The sequence below is a fragment of the Miscanthus floridulus genome, chromosome 3, assembly GCF_019320115.1.
Source record: "Miscanthus floridulus cultivar M001 chromosome 3, ASM1932011v1, whole genome shotgun sequence".
NCBI lineage: Eukaryota > Viridiplantae > Streptophyta > Magnoliopsida > Poales > Poaceae > Miscanthus > Miscanthus floridulus.
The window spans coordinates 122,717,238-122,738,009 of NC_089582.1; the positions used below are offsets into that span (position 1 = coordinate 122,717,238).

The 20,772-nt window shown below is 46.1% G+C and overlaps 2 protein-coding genes across 3 annotated transcripts; one reads left to right on the forward strand and one right to left on the reverse strand.

Annotated features, from left to right (window-relative positions):
• The first annotated feature begins 13,263 nt into the window (after positions 1-13,263).
• LOC136542286 (uncharacterized) lies at positions 13,264-17,179 on the forward strand. Of its 2 annotated transcripts, XM_066534651.1 has the most exons (5): positions 13,264-13,789; positions 15,673-15,909; positions 16,014-16,231; positions 16,661-16,844; positions 16,876-17,179. In XM_066534651.1, the coding sequence occupies exons 1-4, from the start codon at positions 13,541-13,543 to the stop codon at positions 16,833-16,835; spliced, it is 879 nt and encodes a 292-aa protein (XP_066390748.1). In that variant the 5' UTR covers positions 13,264-13,540; the 3' UTR covers positions 16,836-16,844; positions 16,876-17,179. The 2 variants fall into 2 exon arrangements, with proteins under 2 accessions (XP_066390748.1, XP_066390747.1); XM_066534650.1 differs by having other exon boundaries at positions 13,265-13,789; positions 16,661-17,179.
• Positions 17,180-17,866: 687 nt separating this feature from the next.
• Positions 17,867-20,546, reverse strand: LOC136542287 (GRF-interacting factor 10-like). The gene is made up of 3 exons (XM_066534652.1): positions 20,114-20,546; positions 18,897-19,121; positions 17,867-18,538 (listed from the first exon to the last, which is right to left on the reverse strand). The coding sequence occupies exons 1-3, from the start codon at positions 20,394-20,396 to the stop codon at positions 18,222-18,224; spliced, it is 825 nt and encodes a 274-aa protein (XP_066390749.1). The 5' UTR covers positions 20,397-20,546; the 3' UTR covers positions 17,867-18,221.
• Between the last annotated feature and the right edge of the window lie 226 nt (positions 20,547-20,772).

The window sequence follows — 20,772 nt, forward strand, 5'->3', positions numbered from 1 at the left end:
GAGTTCCCTTTGGGGGACATCCTCCACAACAAAGAGGCCAATGGCCGCATCATCAAGTGATTTGTCGAGCTAGGCACTTACTCTATCGAATTCAGAAGCAGGCCTACCATTAAGTCATAGGCGTTGGCTGACTTTGTTACTGAGTGGACCAAGATCCAAGAGCCCATCCCCGCTGCTTGGCCCGAGCACTGGGTGATGTACTTCGATGGCACCCTCAACATCAATGGTGCTAGTGCAGGCATTTTATTCATTACTCCAACCAAGGGCAAGCTTCAATACGTCCTCCGAATTCATTTTCTAGCCTCCAATAACGCCGTGGAATATGAAGCATGTCTCCATGGACTCCGTATAGCCATCGAGCTCGGCGTCAAACGCCTCATAGTATACGGAGACTCCACGCTGGTCATCAACTAGGTCAACAAAGATTGGTTCTGTTCTAGTGAGAAGATGGACGCGTACTGCACCGAGATCAGGAAACTCGAAGGAAAGTTCTACGATATCGAGTACCACCACGTGGTATGAGACCAAAATCAGCTCGCCGACCATCTATCCAAGATAGGCTCTTCTTGCACCATGATTCTACCTGGGGTCTTCGTTCAAGACCTCTTTACACCATCTATTAAGGAAGAGAAGGAAGTTCAAGAAACCCCCCCCCCCCCCCGCCGAGTAGCTGGTACTTGCGGTGCCTTCGCTGGTTGTAGATTAGAGAGAACAGTTCATCAAGTACCTCACCAGCAATGACGTACCCACCGACAAGAATGAAACTGAATGCCTCATTCACCGCAGCAAGCATTACGTGCTGGTGGATAGGAACTTGATGAGAAAAAGTGCCAACGAAGGGATATTGTAGAAATGCATCACCTAAGAAGAGGGAGTGAAACTACTTCTTGAAATTCACTCTGGTTCCTATGGCAATCATGTGGCCTCGAGAAACCTAGTCGGCAAAGCTTTCTAAGTTGGTTTTTATTGGCCCACGACCATCACCGACGCAAAAGACCTCGTCTGACGTTACGAAGGATGTCAATTTTTCACCAAGCAAATACACATGTCGGCGCAGGAATTATAGACCATGCCAGCTTCTTGGCCTTTTGCATGCTAGAGACTGGGCATGATTGGCCCTTTCAAGCCTATGCTAGGTGGTTTTCGGTACGTATACGTCGCCATCGACAAGTTTTTCAAGTGGATCGGATACAAGCCGCTTCTTTCGGCCACTACAAAGAAGGCAGCCGGACTCTTCGAAGATATCATCTATAGATTCGGTCTCCCAAACAGCATTATCACCGACCTCAGAACTACATTCACTAGTCATTATTTTTAGGACTTTTGCAAAGATCGATGCATCTTTGTCAAATACGTCTCTGTTGCCCATCCTAGAGCCAACGGTCAGGTCGAATAGGCGAACGGCATGATCCTCGATGCCCTCAAAAAGAGACTATACCAGAAAGAGGAAAAGCATCCGGGTAGATGGCTCAAAGAGCTCCCAGCTATGGTCTAGGGACTGCGTACTCAAGCTAGTTGCAACACCGCTGTGTCTCCATTTTTCTAGTTTATGGCTTAGAGGTCGTACTTCCCACGGACATTACCTTCTAAGCACCCAGAGTAGAGCATTATAATGAAGAGCAAGCCATAGCTGTTCGGACAGAGGACATCGATAGGGCTAAAGAAGAACGCCTGATCACCAGCATCCGCACAGCCAAATACCTAGAAGGCTTGCGAAGATACTACAATCACAACATTAAAGGTCATACATTTGCGGTCGGCGACCTTGTTCTCCGTAGAAAGTAGAAAACCAAAGGGATGCACAAGCTCTCCTCCCCCTGGGAAGGGCCTTACATGGTCAAAGAGGTTATCCGACCAAGGACTTACTAGTTATGTGACTTGGATGGAATCAATATCCCCAATTTGTGGCACAACAAGCACCTTATACGTTTCTATACTTGAAACACTCCAGATATGTACTCTCCACTCCATAATGAATGGAGTTTTTGTCGCCATAATTTGTCTCCATTATTTCTCCACTCCGGTTTAATCTCCATTTACGGTCGCCAGCTCTTTGCTACTCCTTAACAAACTCCAGTAATTATACATGATCTCCATAAATGCTCTGCCCTGTTTCTCCATAATAAAATATCTCTAAGATATTTCGCTAACCATCGAGTAGCACACGTTCCGCTCCGTGTTCTTTGGAGAAAACCCAGTTTCTGATCTCTCCCTACATGTGCTACGGGCTCCACGCTCTGCGTTATGGGTGGTCGACTGTGGTTCTTTTGTCACGTCTGTTCCTCCTAACCGTGCATGGGCTCCAGTGCTCGATGTTATGGAATACGGGCTAGCCAAGGCCAAGAGCCCAGTAACGAACTAACTGCTCGGACGCTCTTATACCATGTATAAACGCATTAGGGTTAACAACAAGTTTCTTTTTCATCGAAAGTGCTAGACAGTCACATAAACATGCATATGATGTCTACATACAACATTTATACACATACATAAATGTTTGCTTATGCCCTCGTGCATCTAACTCTCCTCTCCAGATGTTCCATACAGGTTCCTCTCTACTCAGGTCATTGCGCTTGGCCCTCACCGTCCACCTCATCGAATAGGTCGACATCGTCGGCCAGCTTCTTCGCCGCGTGCTCCACCTCATCCTTCGGCTACTCCTGCCTCATCGCACCCGTCTCTCTAGCGAATCTGGTCCCTATCGCTTGAAGGTTGATCGTAGGGTAGTTGGACCGAACCACCGCTAGGGCATGTGTCGTGATGGAGATAGTGATGTCTCGGTTGAACCCTTTGAAGTTCTACCACGCCGCCTTGCACCTATCAACGATGGCGTCCGGATAGGGCGGTCTATCGTCAGGCTAAGGAGCCACCACCATGTGGATACAATCGAGCATGGGCTTGACTCCAGCCACCATGGCATCAAGTTTCCCCCTCTAGGTTCTGGCCTCCAGCTCTAGCATGTCGAACTACGCCTTGGTCCTTCAGCGGTATTCTACAAGCACCAAAAGGATTCGTCAAACGAAGAAATCACTTCAACAACAACTCCAACCATGAACCACTCACCTTTCAGCTCCTCGGCCAGTTTCTCTGCTCGCCTAGACATTTTCTCCTTCTCCTCTTGGAGTTGACTGATGACCTGACGCAACAGGCCGAGCTCCGCATCTTGCTCTACAAAAGTGACGATCGTCAGCAACATCTAGTTTTTTTCGACAATACAAAACAAGTTCATCGATCCACAATACCTTTCTTCTGCTCGGAGATGCTTCTCAGCTGCTCAGAGTTGCGCTCTAGCTGCTCAAAGTTGCACCTCAGCTGCTCGGAGACGGTCGTCAGCTGCTCAGATAAGGCCCCTTTTCGTACTCCAGGTCTCTCGTGTTTGATTTGGCAAGATTCCTCTCATGCTGGGCCCTCTGGATGTTTTTCTCCATTAGCTTCATTGCCTCCTTTAGCTTCTCATTCTCCTTAGTGAGGCGCTCCATCTGCTTGATCAGCTACTGCCATTATGTAGTTTTTCGCGCTATGCCCTGCAACAACACCAAGATTATAAATGACCATGTCTTCAACGCCAAAGACGGACATCGCCGATGCAATACTAACCTCGATCTACTTCATAGCTATGGAAAAAGTGGACCATAGCCTCTTCACCTCCCTGGTGGTGTCCTTCTCTTCCATGACCACCACTTTATCCCCCCGCTTATAGAGGATTCGGATGACTTGAGGTCATGATTCTTCACGCTTAATCTCCTTGACCTCGTCCTCTTCCTCCGCAGTCGATGGTGCTCCCTAGGGGCTCGGTGGCCGCACGCAGCGAACGACCATGCCATGCGACATGTTAGGGCACGCCGCTTGCTCCTCCGATGCTATTGGCCTCTACGCCTTAGGCTCTGGCATGACACCGGTAGCTCCCGCTCCTACCTCTGAAGATTCGGTGGATCTCGCCATCGCTCCTAGCGTCTCCATCGCATTGGCTGCCATCATCGCCAACCGTTCTCTACCGCCAACTCCATCAGCAGCGGTGGCTAACTCCTCCACAAACCACCAAGCGCCCGGGGACTCTGGGATAGAGTCCACCGCCATGGTCTCCATGCTGGGAACACCCTCCAGTTGCTCGCCAGTCTAGCCAAAAGGATTTAGATCCTCCATGCGCCCATTCTACATTAGATCAGCTCATTAATCATTGCAACTATAAAGATCAAACAACAAATGATTTCAAGGCAAGGATACTTACACGTCGGCTTCTCGGTAGACGGTTCTGAACTGGCGCTACCTCCTCGAGCACCCAGGCATGGCTCTGGGGTCAACTCGCATGCCCTAGGCTGGAGGTCTTGCAGTCCCTACCATTGGTCTCTCCTCCACCTTCTGCTCGAGGACTCCCTCCCCTACCTTTGACTGCACCTCCGTGCGTGTGTTGCGCGGTGGCGCCTTAGTGCTCGGAGGAGGAGCTACTAGAGCACTATCATCGTCCGACCATTCAAACATCACCATACCCTACGTCTGAGTGGTCTGATCGCCGCCAAGCGAGATGCTGCCCCACTTATGGGGAGCTACACCTATCGTTTTACTCTTCTTTTGGGCCAGCTCATCTCTCACCATCCTTTTCCCCTGAACTTTCTTTGATACCGGGGGGACTCTCCTTCAGACCAACACCTTCATCTTTGGATTTGGACGAGGCACTGACGGCACCTTCCTCCGGTTGAGTGGTTGGCTTGGTGTCCACTGTCCTTGGCTAATGGCTCCTCAGCATGCTCGAGAAGTACACCGCCTGTTCCTGCAAATGGATCTTTACACAAGCGAATTAGTTCACTGCTCGGCATCGGCACGGGATAAAATCACTAGGTACAACAGTCGAGACTTTTACCTAAGGAGGTGGATTCATGCAGTTGAAGGCATTCGGCTACCCTAGCACACTGTATGGCGTGTTTGGAGCGAATAGCTTAGTGGCCTGGTGTAGCACGACCTCCTTCGTCAGCCTCTCCGTTCTCTCTCGGGTGCCATCAGTATCTCCCTTGAAGTCAAAGCCCAGATAAGCCCTCTCCTTGTAGGGCTAGACGTGGCGCACTATGAAGCTCATCGCAACCACCACTCTATTCATCTTTATGCCCCTCATCAGTTCGAGGAGCTCCTTCACCTGATCCATATTAGCACTGGTTAGCTTCTCCAACCAGCTCCTCTGGTTCTCTAGAACCTGGTCGACATCGCATCTGATGGTAGGATGGCTTTGCTTCATGTAGAACCACCTGGCATTCCACCCCTTCAGCGAGGTGTTCAGTGGCACAGTAATATACTCGTTCACCATCCCTTCGTGGAGCTGTAGATACACACTGCCGACCACTCTAGAACTGTCCCCGCTGATGAGCACATGACACCCACGCATATGACCATGTTTGGCACATGGTATGGAGGGGTAGGAGGCCAGCAAGGGTGTCCAAGTCAAAAAGGAGGTCCGAGGCTAATTTGGTTCGAGTCCCCGAGGTGGAGGCCCAAAGCAATTCAAGTTCATGTCTGTCTCGCGTTATAGGACTGGTCTGCCTTAAACTGGTCACCCAGGACGCATCCGAACTCCGTTTTTGATGATCCATATATGGATGGAAAGCTAATTGGATAAGGAAGCCAACCTAATTAGTTTCATGTCAAAAGACCTTCGGAATCAACGGAAATCATTGAAACAAGTCAATGTCCAGAATCTGTCAGGGTGCTGCAACACCGTTTTTGGTCCGTTAGACCGTGTATCGTGTTTGGGCCCATTAGGGGGCGCGTCCAGGGGGGTGATGCCCAAGACTCTATAAATAGTAGCCGTCGCTCTCCTTAGGATTTGAGTTTTGTTTAGTTCTTGATTTTCTTGTGAAACAGACATCGTTTTGCTGCAACTGTCGCCGCTAAGGCTGCTTGCTGTGAACCAGGGCCCCAGTTCTTGATCTTATTCACCTGTGGCGATTAGTCCTTTCAAATAAAGACTTGAACTCTTTCTCATTATCATAAGCCTCATATTTATTTGCAATTTTAGATTATGTTTATCTCGTTCTTGCTTGTGTTCTTGATTCGCTTATAGGAAAGCCTTCTCGGTGAGGTCAATCGTGTTCGTATAGTTGATAACTAATAGAGCAGTGGTGTAATGGTTGCGGGGGTCCGAATCAGTCTTGGTTCGAAGCCTAGATCATGAACGTCGAGTCTTCACCAATCGACGCTATCATACCTTTCAGAAGATCAGGCCTAGTCTACATCAAGTGGTATCAGAGCTACTAAAACTGATGAGCTCAAACTGTTGTCTTCTTTACATACTTTGGGCTATATTGAATTTGATGTTTTGTGTAACCTAGATTGCTTAGAGGAGAACCTATTTAAATATGCTAATTTGCCTTAGTTTTCTAAACATACATATTATGTTATTGGCAAATATAACAACAAGGGACAATATATGATACATCGAGTATACATTCATAGTAATATGAATTCTCCTTTTGTTGTACAAGATTATGATCGTTTAGAGGGCAGCCATAATAATACAAATATTTTCTTATGTTCCTCAAAGAAACAAGTTCACTTTCAAGAAGGGGGGCATTATTGGTTGCTACCTATGTCTGCTAGATCATATATTCCTACATTGTCTTTGGTTAGTTCTAATCTTTTGCAGGATAGTGTTGACATACTGAAAGGTCCTTGTTTGGTTTTAGTAATTGAGTGACAACCTAGGTGGACTAATTGTGTTTATATGAGATACACAGGTGATTAGTCCACAGGTACATGTGTGTGAGCAACATATGCCATGAAGATGAAAATGGCTTGGAAATGTTGTAAAGCTCACACATGTGATGATGAAGGAGCTTAAATACTTGTTTCAGTTGAGGCTAGGGTTGCCTTTTTCTTCTTTCTTTTAGGTGGTCCCCTGCAATAGATAAATACAAACTGTCATAGCTGCTAAGTATGTCACATACAACCCAACACAAAAATCTGAAACAAAGAATCTCACCTATCAGCAAGCATTGCTGCAATGTCTACAGGATCTCCATCTTTACAAGTGTACCAGGGATGCCCATATTCATGGCAAATAGGGCACTGGTGCCTGCCTTTATTGCCTTTGTTGCCACCTTCAGTAGCTCCTCTGAACCTTGTCTTCCTTCTACCAGCAGTTGATTTGAGAAGAGGTGGATGTATGAAGAAGCCATGATCAGATTTGGGCCACATGGACTTATCAGGAATGGCAGGGATGATACCCTCATAAGCTGACCTAAACTTCTGCACTGAGTAGTAGTTGTCCACATGGTCTTCAATTTTCTCTCCTCTTATGCTAGTGATGTAGGCCAGTGCATGCTTACATGGTAGGCCTAAAACCTGCCAAGCCCTTGAAAGGTCCTTGTTTGATTTTGGTAATTAAGTGACAACTTAGGTAGACTAATTGTATTTATGTGAGATACACAGGTGATTAGTCCACAGGTACATGTGTGTGAGCAACACATGCCATGGAGGTGAAAATGGCTTAGAGATGTTGCAAAGCTCACACATGTGATGATGAAGGAGCTTATTACACATGAGACATAACATTAAGTTATGTGATTAAGGTGGAGAAGATCAAGACAAGACTTGGCTTGATGGACCGGTTGCAAGCGTGAAGGGCAAGTCGAAGGCTTTGGAGTGATGGATCGCGTGGCGGTAAAGCTTGAGCAAGACTTGGCGTCGATGGACGATGGCAACAGTGAAGAGCAAGTAAAGTCAAGATCGATGAACCAATATGATCACGTGATGATATGAAGTGGATCATATCATTGTTGATCATGTTGGTGCATGTGTTGCATCGACATTGGAGGAGATGGAATGGAATGCGCAAGGCAAAGGTATAACCTAGGGTATTTCATTTCACCGGTCATAGGTGTGTAGAGAAGTTTATGACCAGGTTTAGGATAGATGGCCGTACTATCAAGAGGGGCAAACTTGTTTGCATATCGATCATCTAGTGCCACTCGAGTGATCTAACTTTACAGCGTCGCTAGGATCGAGTGGCGTGGCAAGTTGAGTGGCTAACATCCTTTGGGAAATGATTGTGAAAAGCTAACATACATACACATGGTGGTGTACACTTGATGGTGTTGGCACATCTACAAAGGAGGTGGTGTTTGTAGGGTTGAGATGGGTTTGGGTCGTACTTTTGGGAAAATGGAATGCCTATTTTCTATTGCGCCGGATGCAAGTTCTTGTGGTTGGCACATTGGAGCAAGGGTGAAGAAGTTAGAAGTGAAAACGAGTTGATCGTGAAGACGCTAGCGTTGGTCAACTAACCGGACGCTGGGTCTAAAAGCACCGGACGCTGGCAGGCTGCGTCCGGTTAGGTTGACATACAGTGACGCAAAAGCTGGAGTGTGATCGGACGCTAGGCTGTGTCCGATCAAGTGTGACCGGACGCGTCCGGTCAAGGTCGGTACCTTACTAGAAACGACCGGACACTGGGGGTTCAGCGTCCAGTCAGTTGAAGCTACTGCGTTCGGTCAGGTTAAGTGACCGTTGGGATCAGGATGCGTGGCCATCTGTGGACGACCGGACGCTGAGGTCCAGTATCCGGTCAACATGACCGGAGCGTCCGATCGGCCTGATTTTTGCCCAGTGAAGGGGTAACGGCTAGTTTAGCCCTTAGGGCTATAAATAGAAGTGGCCTTCGGCCATGGCTGGTGCTGAGCACTTTGGAGGACTTTGTGTCTATGCTTGAGAGTGCTTAGGAGCCCTCCATCTCACACATACTTGATAGCGATCATCCGATTGTGTGAGTGAGCGATTCTAGTGCGATTGCATCGTGAGGTTGCATCGAGTGGCACTAGGTGATCGAGTTGTAAGCCGGTGATGCTTGTTACTCTTAGAGGTTGCCACCTCCTAGACGGCTTGGTGGTGGTCTCCGTCAAAGCGTGCAAGAAGCTTGTGCGGCGCTCTGGAGAAGTGCTTATGAGGGGCATTGTGCTCGCCCCGCGGGAGCCGTGAAGAGCAACTCTAGTAAAGCGTGTCATTGAACTACCCTCACTTCCAGGGTAGGTTATTGCGACGCCCGACGTGCGGGCTTAGCGGGTGATGCTAATTAGCCGCCGAACCACCAAGTGAGCGGTCGACACAACGGGGACTAGTGTGTTGGCAAACACGTGAACCTCGGAAGAAAAATCATCGTGTCAACCTTGTTCTTCCCGTTGGTTTGCATCCCCATTACACAAGCTTGCAATTACTTTTATATATATTAAGCTTGTGTAGTTGCTCTTGTAATTAGATAGCTTGTGTAGCTTGCTAATTACCTTTTTGCTTGTGTAGCATAGAAGTAGCTCCCTTGCGTGGCTAATTTGGTTTTAGTAACCTTGTTAGTCACATTGCTTAGTTTGTGTAGCTAAGTATTTGCGCTCTCTAATTAGGCATTGGTTGCCTTGTTATTGAGCATTGCTAGTGAGCATCGTTAGCTTTGTGCTTTTGCTTACTAGCATGTGTAGGGGCTCCCTTGTTGCTTAATATACTAGTGGCATAGGTTTGTGTAACCTTGCTCCTAGAATTGGTTAGGTGAGCTCTAACGAGCCCGGCACCTTTGTTGCATAATTGTTATCTTTGCAAGGTGCTAGTGAACATATATAGTAGGATATAGTCTTGGCTAGACCGATAGTTTTAATTTCACATTTGTATCGGTTAGCCGATGCGATTAAGTTTTAGAAAAGACTATTCACCCCTCTCTAGTCGCCATCTCGACCCTTCACATACATCGTGTGCATTCGGATCATGGAGTCTACATGCTTGCTAAAATTTTTATGCGAGATGACATGCTACAAACTTGGAAATATGGTCACATTCCTTCTCATAATTATTTTAGTTCTCTTTGTTTTCGCAACTCCGTTCTCCTTTATGTTGTGCAGGATCAGTTTCAAGCATAATTGACGCTGAGTATGACTTTTTGTCAAGAAGGGGAGGATGATGAGGACATGACACCCACGCATATAACCATGTTTGGCACATAGTATGGAGGGGTAGGAGGCCAGCAAGGGTGTCCAAGTCAAGAAGGAGGTCCGAGGCTAATTCAGTTTGAGTCCCTGAGGTGGAGGCCCAAAGCAATTCAAGTTCGAGTCTGTCTCGGATTCTAGGACCAGTCTGCCTTAAACTGGTCACCAGGACGCATCTGGACTCCGTTTTCGATGATCCACATATAGATGGAAAGCTAATTAGATAAGGAAACCAACCCAATTAGTTTCATGTCAAAAGACCTTCAGAATCAACAAGAATCGTCGAAACAAGTTAGTGTCCAGAATATGCTAAGGTGCTGCAACATCGTCTTTTGGTCTGTTGGACCGTGTATCGTGTTTGGGCCCATTAGGGGTCGCGTCTAGGGGGGATGACGCCCAAGACTCTATAAATAGCAGCCGTTGCTCTCCTTAGGGTTTGGGTTTTGTTTAGTTCTTGATTTCCTCGTGAAACAGATGTTGTTTTGCTGCAACTGTCGCCGCCAAGGCCGCTTGCTGTGAACCAGGGCCCCAGTTCTTGATCTTGTTCGCCTATGTCGATTAGTCCTTTCGAATAAATACTTAAACTCTTTCTCATTATCATAAGCCTCATATTTATTTGCAATTTCAGATTGCGTTTATCTCATTCTTGCTTGTGTTCTCGATTCGCTTGTAGGAAAGCCTTCTCGGCAAGGTCAATCGCGTTCGTGTGGTTGATAACCAATGGAGCAGTGGTGTAATGGTTGCGGGGGTCCGAATCAGTCTTGGTTCGAAGCCTAGATCATGAACGTCGAGTCTTCACCAATCGACGCTATCATACCTTTTGGAAGATCGGGCCTAGTCTACATTACCCGCCCTTCTTCTTTAGCTAGAATAGGTGTTAGAAGAGGTTGAAGTGGGGCAGAATGCCAAGATACGTCTCGCAGAAGTGGATAGAGACAGCAATCAATGTGCAAGATCATGTTCGGATATAGATTGCACAGGCTCACTCCCTAATACTCCAACAGATCCCGCAAGAAAAGATGCACCGGAAGTCCTAATCCGTGCAAAAAATAATCTTCAAGTACTATGACTGCGTCGATGTATGGCATCGGATAGGGCTCATCGTCGGTCGGATGCCATCCAGCGGTGACACGATCAGGAAGAATGCCCGCCTCCACCATCCCATTAAGCTCCGTCTCCCCCATGAGCGACGGCACCCATTCCTTATCATGGCTCGCCCCAGCGGCCGCCTTTTTTGTGTTGCCACTTCCTCTCTTCGACGCCATTCCTCATATCTAGATTGGGACCGACGGCAGAAGCACGTGTCAATGTGAATGGGGGAGCACGAGGCTAAGGAGGAAGACGAAGTAGCGAAGTGGCAAAGGTGGGAGCGTGGAGTGCGGTGGCGCAATTATAAAGAAACCGTACCCACTTTTCGCATTCAAGGGTTTTTGGAAAACCGCACCACGATTTGAGCCTTTCCAAATTTCCCGAAGCGGTGTGGTGGGCCGTTATCTGGGCTTCCACGCAACTGCAGCCCATATCTTCCATTTTTCGCCGCAACTTAGAACTGCACATCGAATATTCGTCGACCTCTCCGTAATACCATCAAGGCTCAGTAATTTCTACTGTACAGCCATTACTCTGGCTTTTTCTCCACGATTTGATTTATCCGAGGTTTCCACTTGTGGCTCGGGGACTACGTCATCATGGCTTATTTTTTCACCACACTAGGGACTTTCTTTTGGTTACTGTTGTTTCTGACCCTGACACTACATGACCACGTCACCAACTGTTAGGCTAGAGGACTAAGTGGGCACACTTCACCTTGCGGTGAATGTGCGCTTTTTATTTTAGGGCTTTGCCCATGGACTGGTTTCCCGCTTGGCTGATCTTCTACATTATTTCTATTTTTTGGACCCTGGCATCACGTGACCATGTCACTTACTGTTAGGCTCGGGGACTAAGTGGACACACTTCACCTTGCGGTGAGTGTGTTTGCTTTAATCTGGAAGACTCCGTGCCTCCTAAAGTTGAAGACGATTATCTCTCTTTCTCATGGTCGGACTTTAAGTGGGCACACTTGGTCTACTGCGAGAAAATTTTTTATTTTAAACTTTAGCTCCTTACATCCTTCTGGCAAGCCTCACTTGGGTAAGCTCGTGCTCAGCCGGACAGTTAAGCTGGTCGGCTACGGTCCACAACTGCTCGGCGACTCATTACGGTGGTCGGACCATGAGTCTGACTGCTCGGCTTTGTTTACACCTGCTCGGACAAGCTCAAGACGGCGTTGCACAGCGGATACAAGGCGCTCAGGGACTAGCTGTGGGGGGTACGACCCCAGATACCCACAACAGACTACATGGCTGCGCTCCCAGGATCGGTCCAGCCCACAAGACGAAGACCTACGGTGCATGGCACTGCTCGACGTGCACCACAAGACATCAAGGGCGATATCCTAAAGATACTACGAGATCTATTAGGATATATTCGATCCCATGATTCATGTAATCTGTTATTACTTTTCGGTTATCTTCTAGATCTAACCGACTTGTAACCCTGCCCCCCAGACTATATAAGGTGGGCAAGGACCCCCTCAAAACACACGCAATATCATATCATAGCCAATACAACCCAACAGACCACAGGAGTAGGGTATTACGTCGCGCTGACGGCCCAAACCTGTCTAACTCTTGTGTCTCTATTGTCTTCTTTTCTCGATTACACGCAACTCTGCCGATAAATCTACCTTTATGGGATACCTCTCGGAGGACTGCCGACGATATTATGTCGACAGTTTCCAATCTGGTTAATCCTAACCCACTGTAGGACACAAAGAATATAAACAAATCTAAATTGCAATTTTAAAACACAAAGATAATACGTAACAGAATACTTCTTTTTACAAAGGCATGTCTAATAAGTACTTAAAACATGAGTATTTTCGCAAAACATTATATTGTGCACATCTATTTTAAATTATAAGTCATTTTGGCTCTTATATATACATAACTTTTTTTTTCTATGTGCACCTAGACGTAATTTTTACTGTGTACACAGAAAACAAAAATGACTTAGAATTTAAAATGAATGGAGTATTTGCTACTACAAAGAGTTTTTCGCAAATAAAAAAACTTATACATTATGACACTAATAATGATATGAATCAGGCATACATTCTGCTCCTACACGACTACACCTGATCATTGGAGAACAAAATTCTGCACAGCATACAAATACGGTGTGTATACAGCTACTGGAGGGCAAAAACGTCATTCACATTATCCTCACCCATTTCCGCAATTTTTTCCACCCAAAAAAATATACTCGGAGAAATTAGTACGCACTCCCTCCTCTCCTCCCCCTCTCCTCTTTCTCTCTCTCCGAGTCCGCTCCAATGCCGTTGCCTCTCTCCTCCACCTGCCGCTTCTCATAAACGCCTCCGGCCTCCCGGGCACAAACCCTAGCCCTCAATCACGCCGAGCTCGCCGGAACCCGCCCAACCCGAGCCCAATTCCGCTCGGGTCCCGGCCGATCCGGCGGCTCCTCACCAGCACGATCCGGGGCAGCGCCCCCCCGCGGATGCTAGCCTGATCGGGTCCCCACGGTCGATGGGTTCGCCCGGGTCCGCCAATGGCAGACGCGGCGAGTACGTGAGGATCCCGGAGGAGGTGGAGGTGGCGTCCAAGGGGGAGGGGGATGCCGCGGCGGCCGTCAAGGCGGCCGCGGCGGCGGAGTGCCCGAGGGTGCTGCGGTGCCGCGCGATCCGGTGGTGGGCCAAGGTCGCCGTGCTCGGGATCGTCCTTGCTGGGGCCGGAGCTGCTGCGGTCGTCTTCCTCGGCCCGCTCCTTATTAAGAAGGTGCGTGTTCTCGCCCCGTCCCTCCTCCCTCCCCTCCGCCGCCGCCTCCTTTGAAGGGGATTGCTTGCATCACGGATCGTGCGGAAATTGCTCGCGAACGGGAGATCTTTCCTATCACTTCTAAGTTCTGCTCCTGCTGTGTCCGTCGAATCGTCGGTTGCGATGCGGTTTCGATTTGCAGGAATACTTGGATATTTGTTTATATTTTTGTTTGTTTGTGGTAGAAACATTTTTCCTTTCTTGGTTTGTGTTGTTATATGTTTTTTTTTTTTTGTGTGGCTAGCTCGTGAGAATAGGTGACATGACTAATTTTCATTTTGCCAATATTACCAGCAAAAGGATGAGGTTGTCAAGAGTTTTAGGATCTCAATCTGAAGCAGAGCTTAGAATAGAATACCAATAGATTTGGTTGAGATATCAGTTTTAAAGATTACTGGGACCGTATAGGATGTCGTTGTTCAAAGAACACATTTAGCATTATTCGCAACTGCAATACAGGAGAAGGAGAAATGCTTTGCCAATTCTTGAAGTTTTGACATCAGCCAATGCCTCTCACTGGTATTTAGTGGCCCAATATGTGGGGTCTGCAGGCATGGTGCTCTGGACCTCCAGTAGTGTATGTGCTTTCACCAAAAGGTGGATAGGTAGGAATAGTCTCACAAACCAACTGGTTCTTGATTTTTTGGATGTTATAAGATGCGGTACAGATTTCCAGTGAACCTTATTGTGACGGGCATCATGGCTACAATTTTTTTGGTGGCCTTCTTAATTAAACAAACCCACTTTGGTTGAGAAAATCGTATTCGCAACAAGCAACTTCACATCGAAGTGATACCTGGAACAAGTACAGCTTGTGCTACCGTTCTGACTCTGGACCCACTTGAGTGGTCTTCCTTGGAAGCAAACTCTGTTGTGAAAGCTATTCCCCAGAGTTGGTAGAAATAGTTTTCCATTTTCTGTCCATTCTCCTGTTATCATAGTTAACTTCAGGAGGAATACTCCACAAGTCTTTTTTGGCAATATGTTTTCGTTGGATGTTGATGTAGTTGGTGATAAATTACACTTTGCTAGCTTATTTTATTGTAGTGTTCAAGGATTTTAATATATTATGACACAGAATATTAATTGATCTCATTGGAAGTCAATTTTTTTTTGGGTGTCTACATTGGATGAGGGTGTCATGTGAATTTGTAGAGTAGACTTGAAATTGTCATAGTGTGCTATGACTCTTGGAAAACAAAAAATCTTGCCCCAATGAGCCATAACATTCTGTTAATTCTAATCATTGCCTGTGATTGGCCTTTATATCTAAGATATGAACTGATGCTCCATCTGTGCTTGCACTGCAACGTAAATTGACTGGAATGGACTGGTAATGCTATTAGTTGTGATATTTCTGGTTATAAAAAAGATTGAAATTGTTTTCAAATTAATGTTTACAGCTCAACCTACAATTACTAACTAAACTTTATTATCCCTTCCAAAGGTTTACAATATTAAGTCAGATCAGACACTTATGTACAATAAAGTCAATAGCACGTGCTAGGAGCAGCTGTAATTAGAGGTCATGTGCCTGTGGACGCTACTTGTTTGCGTCACATCAAAGTAAATTATATGAGAGAGTTCTCCCGGGAAGTTGATGATCGTTCGTGTTATGCTGACATCTTCATTTCAGCTGATCAGAGAGCTTACAGTTCCATTCTGTTGAATTGAGCGAATAAGCTGGCTGCATCATCTATTTATCGGCACCAATTTAGTGTGACCACCTTATAGTCCACTTGAATAGACGTGTTGGCTTTCTTTAATTACTTTTGATGCCCCAGATATCCCTGGATTGCGTTCTTAGTTTCTTGCTGACCTTGATTTCCATGTTGTCATTGCAGGTTGTTGCACCTATTCTTTACTGGGAATCAACAACTTTCAGCAGACCAGCTATGGCTCTAATATGTTTTGGCGCAATCGCCTTATTCCCAAGTGTTTTGTTACCTTCTTCGCCCTTCATGTGGCTTGCGGGGATGACTTTTGGATATCTTTATGGCTTTTTGATAATCACAGCGGGGATGAGCATAGGCATGTCGTTGCCGTATTTTATGGGCTCTGCATTCCACTGTAGGATACATGTGAGTCAATTACTGTCGTTTTTCTTATGTTTTATCCAAATAGAGTAGGAAACAGATTAGCAAATTACTTAGTTTTGAAAATATGGTTGTTATTTGTTCTGCAGAGATGGTTGGAGAAGTGGCCAAAGAAAGCAGCTTTTGTAAGGCTTGCTGGCGAAGGAGATTGGCATCATCAATTTAAGGCTGTTGCATTACTAAGGATTTCTCCATTTCCATATATAGTTTTTAACTATGCTTCTGTGGCTACGAATGTCAAATATTGCCCATACATAGCGGGTTCTATGGCTGGAACCATACATGAAACTTTTCTTGCAATATACAGGTTTGTACTTACCTCATGTCTTCTGTTCTTTTGATCTTTTTTTTTCTGCTCCCTGATCATGCCTGATACTCATTGTGGTGAATTTGTGTTATTAAATAAATATACAACACTTTGGATGAAACCTTTAGCGTGTTATATCTGATTTACTCTTTGTGATAGCTGGTTTTTCTAGTCACCTATATTCATTAATGCAGTTTGACGAGTCAGGATACATTGGTTTTGTTGAGTTGCTGCCCTTATATATCTTTCTTAATTTGAAACTTACATGCATGAAACTTGAGTGATGATGTGCATCCTATACGTACTATTTTCATGTGAGCAGTTGAGCATAAACTCTATAATTCAAACATTATGTCTGAGCTGCTGTAAGATTATATTCACTTTATCTTGCATCGGTCAGGAGAAACTAATGCCAATTTTTGCAAACAGTGGGAAACTTCTACAAAGCTTGGCTGTAGCAACTAGCCATGGGTCCTTCTTGTCGTTGGATCAGATTATCTACAATGGAATCGGCTTTACAATTGCTGCAGCTTCCACTGCTGCGATCACTATTTATGCAAAGAAAGCACTTCAAAAGCTCCAAGCAGAGGACGAGATATTTTGAGCGCATGAGGTCCAAGCCCAGGATCAAACCCGCGCATGAGGTCCAAGCCCAGGATCAAACCCATAACACTAGTTTCCTTTCAGGTGTATTATATATGAACAGTTGCTACTAATTTGGTTTCCTGTGTCAACTACCTGACTACTACAACCATCTGAGGGGGGAGGCTGCTGCAGCAATTGTAAAGAAAATAGACCCAGAAAACACTTACGTTTTCCGTTCTTGTTTTGTTTTCTGTAGAGAGAACTATCAACTTCATCAGTGTATTGCATTGCGCGATGTAAATTCCCAAGTCAAAAGTTGTTTCCTTGTCTTGAGAAGTATATAACAAGATACGCATTGTCGGATGCTGGCAGCGTTGATATCCATTACATACACTGCAGGCATGGCTTGCGTGTTCTATAATGATGCATCTTATGCTGGTATAAGTTGTATATATGACAAAATCCTCTGGGGGCTATGCTAGAACGTATTCGTTATGCTGGGAGACATAGCTGGGGCTACCCAGAACATGAGCTGAGAAAATTTGCTGAGAGTTGAACTCCTACGAAATTCAGGTAAAAACCATACATCTCGCATGAGCCATTTGATGAGAGTTGAACTCCTATTAAATTCAATGATTTTGGAATCGATTCTTCAAAAAAAATGATTTTGGAATCAGGCGTCCCCATCTCAATAAAGGGCGAAGTACCAGGTACAGAAACAACTCTCCATCAATACATTAATTAATATTGTACGACTTCCCACATTAGGCACATTTAACCCGTTGCCGACACGAAAATGAGCTACGCCACGACAGAATCTCGCTGCAAATCCCCGTCTAAATAAACAAGCAAAACTGAAACCCGAACTGTTCTGGGTTGATCTTGACTCTTGACATCCAATCCGCCACGCATTTTTGGCCTACTACCATCAGAAGAATGACATAATCACTGCGCATTCAGGAGGTAGCTGATTAACTGAATCTCCACAAGGCATAAAATTATGGATCTTCAACTTTGTTATACAACTGATGAATCACGCAATTGCGCACGTGCCAATAAAGGTGGACATCAAAAAGCATATCAATGCAGTTTCACAAGTTCTTACACCGGCTTCTTGGGTCACAATGCGATATTGTCAGTTCAGGGAGGATTTATAAGATCATGCCGCATCGCCTACCTGAAGGCCGGAGGCACGACAAAGCTAAATCAAACTATACACCTAAGAGTGAAATTTTCAGTTGACAGCTAAGGGGAAGTTCTTGCGGCTTCCTCCCCCAGACACTGGGAGTGCTTAATGAGGTTATAGCTAAGACCACACTACAGTATTTTGGGGATTACATGCAATAAGAAGGCGCTAATTGCCAGCGCTGTTATGCTCTTTCTGCGACTACTAATGCTGCATTAATTATGTAGACTGCACAGCAGCTGGTGCTGCCACTGCAAGCTTCTTGCTACTTGGGCTCTTGTCATCAGCCTTCTTGGCACCTTCGGTAGCCTTGCCAGGAGCGGATTTTGACCCTGAAGCAGAATCAGGCTCATCGTCCTCAACGACAACCTGTACAGGACGCTTGCGACCACGATGCATATGACGTTCACAGTATTTCTCATTTGGGATAGTGCTTCTCCAACATCGCCATTTTTTACCATCTGTTCGCCGACACCTCCCTGGTTCTGGTTCTGGGTTCTTCCCAAAGTCCAAACACAGTGTTGCTAAGCCCATCACTGTACAATCAAGTTATCAAGAACGGTTAGAATGCCTCCAATAGCCCATATATAAAGTATCTCAACTTTATGCATTTAATAAGATGCTGATGCTCCAAGCCTAGCTCAACAAGGTTCCTTCATCACCCTTGGTAACATGTGCATCAAATTGCACTTCATCTTAACATTGCTTTGCTAAAAATATGACAAACTTAACCTATATAAAAAGAACAATTTCAGATGAGATTAATAAATTTATTTATCGTACCGTCCTACAAATCGCTATCATGAATATCTAGTGAACAACTTGGCAAAGTCTACCAAAAATTAACAGAATTTCATAAGAGCACACAGATGATGAGACATGTTTGAAACATACGAGTAGGGTACTTCTGGGCGCCTTCAGAGGATGCACCAGTTACACTCTTCCATACGGGGAAGACGAGGTGAGTAGGCACAGGTACTCGGGCAGCCATGTACTGATACACCCGGGACTGCTGCTCTAGCTCCTGAAGCTGCATGGCTGTGAATGCTGCCCCAGCACCATCAGGGATCGATGCCACAAGTGCTTTCATTTCTTCCTGAAGTGCTGCGGTTGCTGCAGCTGTAACCAGAAAAAAAATCTCAGAGGCGCTCAGCCACAGGCCAACTAAATATAAAAAACCTCAATTCATAGATGCATGCACGAGTACTTAATTCAACACAGAGAGCACAAAAATCAGGCAGAACAAAAAGGCTGCATACATATAACTTCAAATAAGCTTCAATTTCATGTTCACTGTATCAGGAAAAGTAGCATAACAACAAAGAGGTGAAAGGAAGGAAGGCCTTCTGTTTATTGCATGACTACAAGTCAAACGATCGTGATAAAGGACTTATAGAATAAAACAAACCATACTTTTCTGAAGCCTTCAACTCTTTGAGTAACTATAAGAGTTAACAGATCAGTACAAAAGCAATAACTGAACTCAATCTCTGATCCTTTGCATGTATTCTCATGCAACAGAACAAAGTTATTACTAGAACACGAATCGAGCAAACGAAAAAAAAACCCTCAAAAAGGTGCTCCTCAATGTTTAAAAAGAACAATGGATACAGTGAACAAACAAAATCTACTTTACAGGCAGAAATAAAACCGCTGCCCAAGTACAATTAACTGGCAAGTAAAGTTACCAACCAACACCCAAAACAAATACTCCCTCCATCCCTAAATGTTACTCGCCACGATTTGCGTGCCGATAACTTTAACTCGATTTATAGAAAATACGTGCAACATTTCTATCTCTAAATAAATTTATTAAAAAACTAATTCAAATATCTATCAATGATACTAATTATGTATCATAAATATTAATGTTTTTAATATATATTTAGTCAAAGTTGTTTCTCGTGAAAACGACGAACATTTAGGGACAATTTTTTTATTCTGTTTCTGGGCACCTGTTCTGTTCAGAAGGCAAAAGACGTCGACGAAGTAGCACTACTGTATCCATGCATCTGACAGCTGAGACACTAGCACCAACAGGGGCAACTAGTACTACTAGAGCCATGGCCGGAGAGAGAGACTGGGAGAGTCTGCGAGAACGGGCGCCGTACCTTCCTCCGGATCCTCGGCGGCGACCACCTCCGGATCCTCGACGAGGACCAGATCTCTGCACGCGGCGGCGTCCTTCTCCCCCGCGCCGCCGCCCTCCCCGCCTCGATCCGCCTTCTCCCCCTCCGGCTCTAGTCCCGTCCCCTGCCCTCCAGCCTCCTGCGCCGCTTCCCCCTGTGCCGCCGGCGGCGCAGGCGCCGGCGCAGCCTGCACTGCCTGCTGGTGCTGGGGGTTATCCCCTCCGCCGCCGCCCGCCGGGTTCTTGCCCTCCCCCTCCGCCGCCATGGTCGCAGCAAAACGGCTGGCGGCGGCGCGAGGAAGGCGGAAAGGTATCTTTGGGCGCGGATCGAGGCGGCGGTGAAGGGAAAGACCGGTGATACGGCGCTCTCGCTTTGACGGGCGGGGGGCTAGGGGTGGGGGAGGGAGTAGGGAGAAGGAGAGGAGAGGGGCGTGCAGAGGGGGGGAAAAAGGTTTGGGGGCCAGGGGCACTGGTGGTTTTATCAGGTGCGGCGTTCGGGGCACGGGAAACGCCCGAACCCAAATTGCTAGGGGCACGCCGGAGGGTGGTGGGTCAGAGTATGGCCCTGTTTAGTTTATATAGACGCTCCTAAAATTCATGTCACATCGAATATTTAGATGTATAAGTATTAAATATAGATTA

What these genes read in the sequence shown, in the direction of transcription:
- LOC136542286 (XM_066534651.1), top strand. Translation starts at nt 13,541, where the DNA reads ATGGGTTCGCCCGGGTCCGCCAATGGCAGACGCGGCGAGTACGTGAGG. An exon ending in GCCCGCTCCTTATTAAGAAG is followed by an intron (nt 13,790 to 15,672) that starts GTGCGTGTTCTC and finishes TTGTCATTGCAG; the next exon opens with GTTGTTGCACCTATTCTTTA. An exon ending in CATTCCACTGTAGGATACAT is followed by an intron (nt 15,910 to 16,013) that starts GTGAGTCAATTA and finishes TTTGTTCTGCAG; the next exon opens with AGATGGTTGGAGAAGTGGCC.
- LOC136542287 (XM_066534652.1), bottom strand. Translation starts at nt 20,396, where the DNA reads ATGGCGGCGGAGGGGGAGGGCAAGAACCCGGCGGGCGGCGGCGGAGGG. An exon ending in CGCCGAGGATCCGGAGGAAG is followed by an intron (nt 19,122 to 20,113) that starts GTACGGCGCCCG and finishes TTCTGGTTACAG; the next exon opens with CTGCAGCAACCGCAGCACTT. An exon ending in CGCCCAGAAGTACCCTACTC is followed by an intron (nt 18,539 to 18,896) that starts GTATGTTTCAAA and finishes TTGATTGTACAG; the next exon opens with TGATGGGCTTAGCAACACTG.